The sequence below is a fragment of the Trachurus japonicus genome, chromosome 6 (assembly GCF_045865225.1).
Source record: "Trachurus japonicus isolate A0001 chromosome 6, Traja_1.0".
Taxonomy (NCBI): Eukaryota; Metazoa; Chordata; class Actinopteri; order Carangiformes; family Carangidae; genus Trachurus; species Trachurus japonicus.
In genome coordinates, this window is record NC_140912.1 from 38261772 (window position 1) to 38274490 (window position 12719).

General features: G+C 44.0%; 1 protein-coding gene across 2 annotated transcripts in view; it reads right to left on the minus strand.

Annotated features, from left to right (window-relative positions):
• rbl2 (retinoblastoma-like 2 (p130)) overlaps positions 1-9067 on the minus strand; it is a 33901-nt gene extending 24834 nt beyond the window's left edge. For both annotated transcript variants that reach the window (XM_085780328.1, XM_085780327.1), the window contains exons 1-6: positions 8909-9067; positions 7137-7267; positions 5711-5911; positions 4558-4622; positions 4260-4388; positions 253-413 (exon numbers count right to left, since the gene is read on the minus strand). In XM_085780328.1, the coding sequence (XP_085636454.1) occupies positions 253-413; positions 4260-4388; positions 4558-4622; positions 5711-5911; positions 7137-7267; positions 8909-8977 (756 nt within the window). In that variant the 5' untranslated portion in view covers positions 8978-9067. The remainder of the gene's footprint in view (positions 1-252; positions 414-4259; positions 4389-4557; positions 4623-5710; positions 5912-7136; positions 7268-8908) is intronic.
• Positions 9068-12719: the final 3652 nt, after the last annotated feature.

The window sequence follows — 12719 nt, forward strand, 5'->3', positions numbered from 1 at the left end:
TTAGCTGCTCTACTGCTAGGCTAGCAGTTAGCATTGCTAGGCTAGCAGTTAGCATTGCTAGGCTAGCAGTTAGCATTGCTGCTAGGCTAGCAGTTAGCATTGCTGGCGCATGCACAGAAGCGTCTGTAACGGATCTTTTTCCGGGTACGGATCGGGCACTGACAATGCCTCACAGTAACTGGTGGTTGTTTCCCATGATGCCTTGCAGTAACAGGTGTTTATTATTTCCTATGATGCCTTGCAGCGACCCACCCTCTTGTGGAAGAGCTTCTTGATGAAGGGTTTCCAGAAGTGTTCCTTGACTCCTTTGGCCTCCAGCACCAGACCCTCGTGCAGCTCGCACAGCTGCTGGATGAAGCAGTGAGGACCGGACGACGGACGGAAGTCTTTGCTGCTGAAGTCCTCAGGCAGACCTGGGGGGGGGGCAGGGCGTTACCATGACGACCAGGGATGGGAATAATGGCGTGATAAATAAACAGCGTTACTAACGGCGCTACTTTTTACAGTAACAGTAATCCACAAAGTTACTGTTTCCCCCGTTATAACGCCGTAACCGTTCATGACAATAAAATGTGACGTTACTCGACTCAAGAAGTCACTAAATAATAAAATAACACACCTGTTAAAGGGATAGTTCAACATTTAGTCAAATTGGCCCATCACCATAATCCCTATAGTCATAGCAGTAGGTTCGTTACCTTTAATTGTCGGTGCAAGCTATTTTTAGAACGGCGGAGCAGAGCCGTTAGCTGCTCAGAGCTACGCTACGGAGGCTCATTATGGGATTTCTTGGTTTCCCTCATCAAACTCATCAAATGTGACCCGCTCTGGCGAAATGAGTCGGAAGTCGCAACGTTCTATTTTTAGATAATCAGCTGATAACGTGGAAAATCAATAAAAACTCAAAAAAAATTTTTTTTCCTAATTTCAAAGAAATGACATTCAAAAACAATCTCCCAAAGTTTCATAGTCCAGATAATTGAGGAAAGGCACGTAAATGACGATTAAAGTTGACTTACAACTTTTAACCCTCTAGAGAGGAGCACAACATTAGGCTAAATAACTTCTGAACCTGATAGGGACGAGCTGTAAACTGCATCTGAATCGTCAGATTCTCCGCTTTCCGAGGGTCCTTGAATGGTGCATTTATGACAACAAGGGTAGCCACGTGAAATCACGTTGTACGGGGCCAGATGCTCAGCTGAGCGGTAGCAGCGATGCTAAACCGAGCGTTAGCATCGATGCTAAACCGAACGTAGCATGCTAACGCTTGCAGATGTTTTACTAAACATGAAATATCTTCTGAACCGTTTATGATAGAGACGAGCTGTAAACAGCATCTGAATAGATACATTCTGCTTTCCGAGGGTCATTGAATGTTGCCTCTACAAGGTATGTGTAATCACATGGTAAGGAACAGACGCCAGATTCACGGAAGGCTTTAAATCAGAGACGTTCTAAATTGTTTGAACGCATTTTTCTCAGGTTTTCAATCAAAAGCAGTGAGTGGAAGACCATCATTAAAATCGCCATATCTTAAAAACTATCCAATGTATGACTTTGACTAGGGTATCATTTTAAAGCTTATTTTCTCCTCTTTCCATTGATACCAAAATCTCAATTTTGAAATTTGGGTCACTGCGACTCATTTTGCTGGATCAGGTCACAAATATACAATCCAACAACTCCACAACGCTCTGGTGGACAAGTTGTGAGCTGCACATTCACCACGCTATGAGATAATAACACAACGTTACCACACAGAGTTGTTTTAGAGGGAAATACAGAGACTGTTGATGAAAAACTGTCCCTGAAGGCAACGTGCATCAGAGGTTTTACATGAATTTCCCTCTAAAACAACTCTGTGTGGTAACGTTGTGTTATTATCTCATAGCGTGGTGAATGTGCAGCTCACAACTTGTCCACCAGAGCGTTGTGGAGTTGTTGGATTGTGTATTTGATGAGTTTGATGAGGCTTGTACAACTAAAGGTAACGAACCTACTGCTATGACTATAGGGATTATGGCAATGGGCCAATTTGACAAAATGTTGAACTATCCCTTTAAAGTGTAGGATGTTATATAGATTACACATTGTTTTTCAGTTCATCAACTGGTCGAAAAAAAGTCACAGTGAGTTGGTTAGTTCTAGATAAACGGAGGTTAGAGGGGCGAGGTTGAGTAATTTAACATATTAAAAAAAAAAAGTAATACAATAGTTACTTTTCCTGGTAATTATATCCCTTCATAATGTAGTAATTAAGTTACTAACTCTAACCTTTGGGGGAATGTAACTAGTAACTACAACTGATTGCTTTTTCAGGGTTCCTACAGCTTAAGCCAAGTTAAATTTAAGACTTTTTAAGACTTTTTTAAAGCCACTTGAAATGAAATTTAAGACCGACTTCATAATAAACACAAATGCAGAAAAAAGAAAAAAAAAAACCCACATCAATTACATAGGGTTAGGGACAATTTGACCCACTTTCCTATGTGATCCAAGGTAAAGTGACTGCTACATGAACATTGGATTGTGTCTCTTTCCAGCTGTCCTTTCAAAATAAATGTCTCTTTCCAGCTGTCCTTTCAAAATAAATGTCTCTTTCAAAATAAATGTCTCTTTCCAGCTGTCCTTTCAAAATAAATGTCTCTTTCCAGCTGTCCTTTCAAAATAAATGCAGAAAAAGTCCAGAAAAAAAAAAAACTGACTCTGGAGCTGGAGGCGGTGAGAGATTTAGCGTTGACGGCCGCCACTAACTTCTCTATGTCGAAATATTACCAATTATTTTGAGATTTGAGACTAATTACAACCATAAAATACCACTTACCATGTGTTAACATTTTTAAGACTTTTGAAAAACTGATTTAAGACATTTTAATGCCAATTAAGGCCTTGTTTTTAGTTTAATGAATTCAATGCCTTTTAAGACTTTTTAAGGATCCGTAAGAACCCTGTTTTTAACAGTAACGAGCCCAACAGTGACCGTGACGACCAGTGACTGACAGGACGATGAAACTTCCACATCTACCAACTGTAACAGTGTGATGTCACTTCCTGTGTGGCAGCAGAGACTTCCTGCAGCCGACAGGAGCAGGAAGCTGCTCCTCCATCTTGGCTCGGACTGATAAACAGCTTCCTGCAGGCTCACGCTCTGATAACGGCGAGGGGGGCGGAGCCTACGCCTCTCTGAGTGACAGGAGGTTAAACACTCAGCATGATGAGCCGCTCCCGCTGTAGGAGAGCGTTAAGTAACACAGCACCAGGCGCCACTTAAAGGATAATTTCCGTTTTTTACAACCTGATTGCTGACATTTAACTATGACGCCACCAGTTTCCATCTGTTAGTGGACGTGCAGCTGTTTGTTCTTCCTCCACATCCTCCTTTCAGACGGCTGCTCATCCGTAGATCATCATGTCATGTTCAGCTCTGGATGGATCTAAGTATCGTCCCACAGTTACAGTATATGGGTGAATAAACAGCCGGGTTTTATGACAGAAATCAGGTCCAGGTTGTAAAACACAGCACTACTCCTTTAAAAACAACATGCTGGAACTCTGACGATGTAGAGGAAGGACGCCAGAGAAAAACGTTTTAAAAACGTTATCGTGTGTCTTTTGTGTCGGCGTTTTTGTTGCCTTGCCTTTCTGCTGATTAAACCAACACTAAGGAACTTTTCAACCTTCATATAATATTTTCATAACTGTTGTGATGGTACATCGACTTACAACAGGTTGAATGACACCTCTGTCATGGCCTGAGGGTCTGTATCATTATGGTCTGTATCTCTTTCTCTGGCACTAAGCAGCTTTGAGGAGCATGGCAGGACACCGGCTCTCACTTAAAGGGCAACTTTGTTTTTTTTCAACCTGGGCCCTGTTTTCATATGTTTTTCTGTATATGTGAGTGATGGATAATACTTTTATTGAGGTGGCTCCAGTATTGAGCCGGGCAGGCAGCCTGCAGCCCATAATACTCTACCACGGGGCAGGCAGCCTGCAGCCCAGCTAACGCTCTACCACGGGGCAAGTGGCTCCGTAAAAGTTCGCCCTATAAACCTGCATTTTTTCAAGCTGACAGGCTCAGATAGTTACAATGAGTGTCCAACAACGAACTAGAAAGGAGAAATGAACGTAATAGTCTCTACCTTAGTACTGCTTTAATAAACAGTTTTTTTTGTAAAATACACAAGAACCAACAACAGTTTTCAGGATAGGAGTGTAACAGCTGCCCCCCCCCCCCCCCTCTCCTCCCCCTGTACCTGTGAAGTCGGGGTTGAGCAGGTCTCTCCGGGCGTGGCACAGCAGAGCGTTGGTGAAGACCAGGTCCAGAGCGCAGAGCAGCAGGTGGTAGGAGTTCACCAGGTCGTCGCTGATCATCGGGAAGTTCCCTGAGGAGGAGCAGCAGGAGGAACACAAGGAATATGAGGAACAAGAGGAACAAGAGGAACAAGAGGAACAGGAGCTGCTGAGGGTCGGAGGTCACAAGAGGAACCAGATGCAGCTGAAGAAACCCTGAAGATCTCAGACAGAATTCCTGTCCTGAGAAATCAGCCTCACCTTTAGCGTGGACGAACAGGACCCAGCAGAAGTTGAAGACCTCGGGGACGGTGCAGGGATGACGCCTGCAGACAGAGACAGAGACAGAGACAGAGTCAGGTCACACAGGTCAGAGGTTTCATCTCCGTTGAGTCGGTCAGTCGGTCTTCCAGCCCCCCCCCCTCAGCCCTAGTCCTTGGCCCTAACCCTTCGTTTTGTGCGTTCACGTGAAGTGGTAGGGGTGTCCCGATTCTGGTTCAGACGAGGGTTAGGGGGAAGTGGTCTGGCTATCTCGCCCTCGAAACGGAGATTTTTCAGGGGCACACTACGGACCGAGGGCTATGACAAGTTTCCCAGAATGCATCTCACGGCAACCGGCAGCTGTTTTATTTCTCACTGTAGCGCTGTTATTACGTCATTTTGTTAAGTTTTAATATGTTTTCATGAGAGAAAGTAGCTGTTTAGATCCCAATGTGCGGTCGGTTTATCCACATGAGGCTGTTTAGACGTTTGCTCCCATGTTTTTGGGAGAAGTGAAGCTCCACCTGTGGAGCAGATCAACGGCTCGTCACAGAGACACCACCCGTCCTGAGAGCTGGTCAGCCGGCCAACCTCCGTCGTCATCCCGGGAGAAAAGACCATCGCTAATTAACTTACCCGCAGGTTTTTAGAGGTTTACCACCGCGTAGTTACATTATTTCTAGGAGATAAATGTTGGTCTCAGTGATGAAATCTAACACCTGTATCAGTAGCATTAGTTAGTGTGAATGTAAAGTGAAGCTTCCTGTGTGTATTGGACAGAAGAGCAGCGCTGCCTCGGGGCTCTGGAGCCTACGGACACAAACCACCACATTTACATCAAGAAATAAATGTTTCACAATGAACCGATCAGTCTTCATTAAATTTTATTTTATTTTATTAAGTTAACGTGGTTTTGAATAGAAGATTTGTGGCTAAAGCTCGTCACGTCTGCTTATGTGAAAGCCAGCAGAGACGACTGATGACGGATGTGACTGTTGAAGGGGTGTCCCAATTCGTAGGGGTCGACTTTCAACCCCTACGAATTATAGCTCCATTTCAAGGGACAAGGGGCAAGGGCTAGGGGTAGGGCTAGGGATGAAAAATAGAATTGGAATTGGGCATTAGTCCCTGGTCTCCGGTCAGTGGGTCTCACCTCTGCTTGCGGCTGCGGTGGACTCTCGGCGGCTCCTCGGACGGCGCCTTGAACATGGCCTTGAAGATGGGCACGTACTTGTTGAAGACGACGGCGGTGACGGTGAAGTTCCTCTCCAGCTTGTCGGTGCTCTGGCGGAAGTCGTGGTGCAGCTCGGCCATGTCCTGCCACTTCTTCATCTTACTGAAGAACTCGATCAGGCTGTGGGGGGGGGCATCATCATACAGGCGGAAATTAGCAATTGTTGCTATAACCTGGCTCAAAGCATCTCTTCTTGTTTTACAAGATTAATGTTTTTTGTGCATTGTCCCTGTTTTAAATAAATAAATTCATTCATTCATTCATTTATCAGACCTTCATGTATCCACCACTTTATTTTCCCATGATCCATTGCGTCACACCACAAAGGAAGTGGGTAGCGTTAGCCACCGGTTCTAGCGAGCGGCTAACTGGTAGCGTTAGCGGCTAACTGGTAGCGTTAGCGGCTAACTGGTAGCGTTAGCCACCGGTGTAGGTACCAAATGTGGGGGCTCTGGGCTGCCAAAACCGTTTTGACTAAATCTGATGTTTGTTAAGTCTAGAAAACTAATTATTGAACAAACATTACTATTTCTGTGTGCACGTTTTTGTAATCAGTCATGGTTATCGTAGTTGTTAGCTTAGCTGCTGCTGACAGCTAACAGCAGCAGCTAAGCTAACACCAGGACGTCAGCTGTTAAAACCCTCCCGTTGTGGGACACGACATGAAACTACTCCAGTTAGCTCAGTCATGTTGGAACTAGGATATCCGCTGGAAAAAATATTTTTTTCATGGGCCGTTTATTGAGTTATTTAAGACACTGCTAACGGCTAACAGCTAACGGTTAGCCCAGCCCCAGCTAATCTAAAATGTTTGTTCAACAATTCGTGTTATAGACTTCATTAACATCAGAGTACTTCACAACGGTGATATAGTGACGTGAAAATGTGACATAAAGCTAAAACCTCGTCCATATTGTTCTCATTAAAATCAGGTGATGATTATAAATAAAGTCATCACGGCCGATGTCTATCAACCAGTCTATGCTATCAACAATACAGTAACGGTGGAATGGATCGTCATGGCAACACCCAGCGGCATTCTCCGGAAAGTGGTGGATAAAGCAACCATGGATGTATTATATTAAGGAAACCAACACAGGTCAAGTGGCTGCACAGGTGCATTGTGGGTAGGTACAGGTGCATTGTGGATACATACAGGGGCATTGTGGGTAGGTACAGGTGCATTGTGGGTGCGTACAGGTGCATTGTGGGTACGTACAGGTGCATTGTGGGTAGGTACAGGTGCATTGTGGGTAGGTACAGGTGCATTGTGGGTACGTACAGGTGCATTGTGGGTAGGCACAGGTGCATTGTGGGTAGGTACAGGTGCATTGTGGGTACGTACCTCATCTCGGAGCAGCGCAGGATGCGGGTCAGAGAGACGAAGTTTCCCTCCACGGAGCCTTTCCCCACGGTGGGAACGGCCGACCGGCAGGACACGTAGAGGGCACAGGCCAGCCAGTGCAGCTCACTGCCCTGAGGGGGGGGGGGAATACTGTTATTACTATTTTAAAACTGCCAGCGTCTCCAAAATATTTACCGTAGAAACACCAAATCCTACCACATTTTTCATTAAGTCCTTAGAGCAATGTGATCTGTGTTTTGTTCTGATAGGAGTTACCGTTTTGTCATGCTAAGCCTAAATGTGAGACCGGTGCAGAGGCAGAAAATCGCTCTTTTTCTCCACGTTTCTGTCTGTCTCAGCCTGGAGGGGCCCCTATCGCCGTGGTAACCACCTCGAGTTGCCGTGGTAACGATGGCAAAACCGGCAGTAGCCCCGTGGCCCTTTCAAAATTTCCCCAGAGGAAATTTTCTAGTTATACAGCTATTTCAGAGAGTAATGACACAGTTATTATAGCAAATACAGCTATGACCAGTGTTGGGCACGTTACTTTTATAAAGTAATTAGTTACAGTTGCTAGTTACTTTCCCCAAAAAGTAACAGAGTTAGTTTTACTACATTATTAAAGTAACTAATTACCAGAAAAAGTAACTATTGCGTTACTACTGAATACAATGCTCAGATATGTTACATTACTTGGACTGTGTGACACCTGTGGTCTCAGGTGAAGGAGGAGGAGGAACTATTTGACTGTAACACCGGAGAGAGAGCGGGTCAGAGGATAGACATATGAAGAGGGTTATATCTTATATAATATATAAGATATATAATATATATCTTTATATGTCTATGGGTCAGAGCCTCGGCACCACGGAGGGATCTCAGCTGTCAGGGACTATAAATAACCTGAGGTTGATTTAATGAACAGGTTCATTTATCGATCACCTGTCTGACATATCCGGTTACACACAGACACACACACACACACACACACTGCACACACACACACACACACACACAGTCATACTGTTGTTGTTACGATGTAACTAGGTGACAGTTAGCAGTGTGTGTGTGTGTGTGCTCTTGTACAGCTACATGTGAGGACCAGTGTGAGTTTTAAACCATTAGAGTGAGGACATTTTGGCCGGTCCTCTTTCTCAGACTCAGACTCCTTCCGAGGCTGTTTGACCTAATATGAACCTAATTGTGATAACCTAGTTATTCGACTTCATAATAACTAGGTTATTAGGCAAGGCAAGGCAATTTCATTTGTATAGCCCGTTTTTACCACCAGTTTAGGGCTTTACATGGCATCATAACAACATCCTCTGTCCTTAGACCCTCACATTATTACAATTAGGTTCATATTAGGTTAAGAGAGATGGTTAAGGTTAGGCATTTGTTTTGGTAAGGCGCTAGGGAACACATTATGTCAATGGGTGTCCTCACAACGACTGCTGTAGAGTGTGTGTGTGTGTGTGTGTGTGTGTGTGTGTGCCGCCATATTTAAACCCCTCTTTACTCGTGACTCTGTTATTTTCTATTCCTCCGGTACCAGCTCTGGTCCGTTAGCACCGACACGGAGCAGCTACCTGAGTTAACCCGAGTTAAGTTGTTTACTTGTCAGTCTGCCTGTTATTGGACTTAGAGTCTGTAAAATAAAGCTAGAAGTTATATTAACCCCCCCACGGTGCTAACGGACTGGACTGGTACCGGAGCTGTGGGCTCGTAACGTAACGTTACGTAACGTCGCCTAGTAACGTAACGTTACCTACCTCCAGGGTGAAGTTGGTGCTGATGTTCTGGTAGCTTCTCCACGCCTCGCTGCTCGCCTCCTCGTCCATGTTCAGAGCCCGACACAGGTCCTCGAACCCGGTCCTGGCGGCCCTTTGCGCCGCTGCCGCCGCTGCAGCTGCTGCTGCTGCTGCCTCGTCCTCCTCGCTCATCCTGAGGCTCCACGGAACCAACCGGTACCGAGACCGATAGACACCGACCGACACCGAGCTCCGGTACCGAGCTCCGGACAGCGGGCGGAGGTGGACACGGAGCCCGGGGAGAGACGCTGCTGAGGCGGCTGGCTGCTCTCTGAGCACCGGTACCAGGTTATCACGGCTTGACTCGGCTCGGGTCCGTGTTGTTATCTTATCTCGGCTCGGTTCTGTGTTGTTATCTCGGCTCGGCTCGGTTCGGCGTGGCCATTTAAATGTCCTTTGACTGACAGCTTCTCCTGCTGTTGTTCTGCGTGGACGCTGCCGACGTAAGGACAGCTTGCGCCGACGCAGTGAAACGTCACTTCGCTACGTAACTGAGTCAGCGAATACGAGAATGAGCGTAACTCTCCCCAGCCCACTAAACGTGCGTAGCTGAACGTAAACCGGCGTAAACGGGTGGACGACGTCACCACGCACACTACAACTGCTTCCGGTTGTTTTTGTTTTCTGCTGTCCTCACGATAAATGTATAAAAACTGATTTAAACCTCAGTATTTATGTTGTTTTTAACTGAACTGAAACTTTATTTTGAGTCTCTGATAAATATGTATTGATTATAATAATAAGAAATGTTTATAAGCCTGTCAATTTCATTCAGAATACCTTATTTAAGTTTGTCTGCGCTTCTCTTTTTCCTATTTATTGATCTAATTCTATTTATTAGGGCCACGGGGCAAGCGCACCGGGCACTGGCCCCTACAGCTATGAAATAGCTGCAGGGACCAGGGACTGTTATTGTGTGGATTTTTTCCTACTTAGCCAAATATTATTATATTTTTTCATCTTCCGGACGATTTTCGGTTCGAGTTGCAGGACAAATTATATTAACAAAACGTGCATAAATGTCCTTTGACTGACAGCTTCTTCTCCTGTAGCTGTTGTTCTGCGTGGACGCTGCCGACGTAAGGACAGCAGGCGCCGACGCAGTGAAACGTCACTTCGCTACGTAACCGAGTCAGCGAATACGAGAATGAGCGTAACTCTCCCCAGCCCACTAAACGTGCGTAGCTGAGCGTAAACCGGCGTAAACGGATGGACGACGTCACCACGCACACTACAACTGCTTCCTGTTGTTTCTGTTTTCTGCTGTCCTCACGATAAATGTATAAAAACTGATTTAAACCTCAGTATTTATGTTGTTTTTAACTGAACTGAAACTTTATTTTGAGTCTCTGATAAATATGTATTGATTATAATAAGAAGAAATGTTTATAAGCCTGTCAATTTCATTCAGAATACCTTATTTAAGTTTGTCTACGCTTCTATTTATTAGGGCCACGGGGCAAGGGCACCGGGCACTGGCCCCTACAGCTATGAAATAGATAGTGGACAACGTCACCACGCACACTACAACTGCTTCCGGTTGTTTCTGTTTTCTGCTGTCCTCACGATACATTTATTAAAATTGATTTAAACCCATAGTTTAAACCTCAGTATTTAAGTTGTTTTTAATTGAACAGAACTTTTATTTTGAGTCTGATAAATATGTATTGATTATAATAAGAAGAAATGTTTATAAGCCTGTCAATTTCATTCAGAATACCTTATTTAAGTTTGTCTGCGCTTCTCTTTTTCCTATTTATTGATCTAATTCTATTTATTAGGGCCACGGGGCAAGCGCACCGGGCACTGGTCCCAACAGCTATGAAATAGCTGCAGGGACCAGGGACTGTTATTGTGTGGATTTTTTCCGACTTAATATTATTATATTTTTTTATCTTCCGGACGATTTTTTTTTGTCTCTTTAGTCTTTTTTCATATTTATTTCTGATAGTTTGAATATATTATTTATCTACTATTATACTTTGTTTATTGTTGAACATAAAGATTAAAAAAAAAAAAAAAAAAATCAGAACTGGTTTTAACCTGCAACCATAAACACATCTTTAAAGCAACTAATTATATAGGCATACTAATATAATAACATATAAACATACCAATGAAACGGCCATAGTGGGAGAGAGCCCAAAAAATTCCAGATTTTTTCTCTTTCCACATTCCTCCCAGCCACAATTTACACTCTATACAAGATTTTTTTCCAAATTTGCAGACAAAATACCAGAGAGATTTACAGAATTTGAATTATCAGCCTCTGAGTGCGGCCACGTCTGTCTCTGCTCCTCATTGATTCCAATACAAAGATTTTCTGAAGCTGTTTTTCCACTAAAATTAGGGGGTCGACGCAGGTTTTTTAAACGCGGGTCGACCCGCTAACAATCGGCATTTAGCCCCTTTCCCATTGACCAAAATGAGCCGAGTCTCATACTGTAGGGTTAGGGTTACTGTCTTACTGTAGAAACACCAAATCGTACCAAATCATTCAGTAAGTCCTTAGAGCAACGTGATCTGTGTTTTGTTCTGATAGGAGTTACCGTTTTGTCACAGTAAGCCTAAATGCAAGACCAGTGCAGAGGCAGAAAATCGCTCTTTTTCTCCACGTTTCTGTCTGTCTCAGCCTGGGGGGCCCCTATCGCCGTGGTAACCACCTCGAGTTGCCGTGGTAACGTCTGATTCTCAGGCCAGAGCTCGTTAACTTCATAAACAATCCACCTGGAGCTCGTTAACATGTTTATAAACAATCCACAGCTTCAGCCTGGAGCTCCTTCAGATTGAGCCTCATTCACACAAACAGGTTTCATCCAGTTCTCAGGTCAGACTCTATTCCTCCTGTTGCTCCCTGTTGGCTTCTTTCTCAAAGCTCTGTGCTTATTATGGGCTGCTTTTTTAACTTTTATACCATTGCTTCAGGCACCTTCATCAGGTTTAGTTCAAGTCTCTGTCAAACACAACCACAGATGATCATGTGTCTGATCAGCTCTGTCTTGACCTTAAAGGGACATTTTCTAGTTTTGTATGTAACGCTAAATAAAGGTTGAAAAAAAACAAAAAAACAACACAATTAGCATTAGCTCCTTCTCTTAAGACACAACTTTGTTAAAAAAAAAATAAAGCTGAATTCAAAGTTGTGTAAAAGTTCGAACATCATCAGCTGAAACAGTGGAGACAAGTCCGTTCTTTATTTAATAAAGTTTGTTGGATTTGAACAGTGAAACCAGCTGTTAAAGTGAAGCCTGAACATGTTTTAATATCAAACCAGCTGAGAACTGTCCTTCTTCTATCCACAACGAAAGTGGGGTTTAGTAGCATTCTAGCGAGCGGCTAACTGGTAGCGTTAGCCACTGGTCTAGGCACCAAATGTGGGGCTCCGGGCTGCCAAAACCGCCCTGACTAATCTGATGTTTGTTAAGTCTAGAAAACGAATTACCAAACAAACATTACTATTTCTGTGTGCAGGTTTTTGTAATTAGTCATGGTTATCGTAGTTGTTAGCTTTGCTGCTGCTGACAGCTAACAGCAGCAGCTAAGATAACAGCAGGACGTCAGCTGTTAAAACCCTCCCGTTGTGGGACATGACATGAAACTACTCCAGTTAGCTCAGTCATGTTGGAACTAGGATATCCGCTGGAGAAAATATTTTTTCATGGAGCGTTTATTGAGTTATTTAAAGAGGAACTAAACCCCCAAACCACTTTTTTCTGCTGAAAACAAATATATTTGGGTATAAGGTAGTGTTGTCAGTTGATTCTGGTCCAAC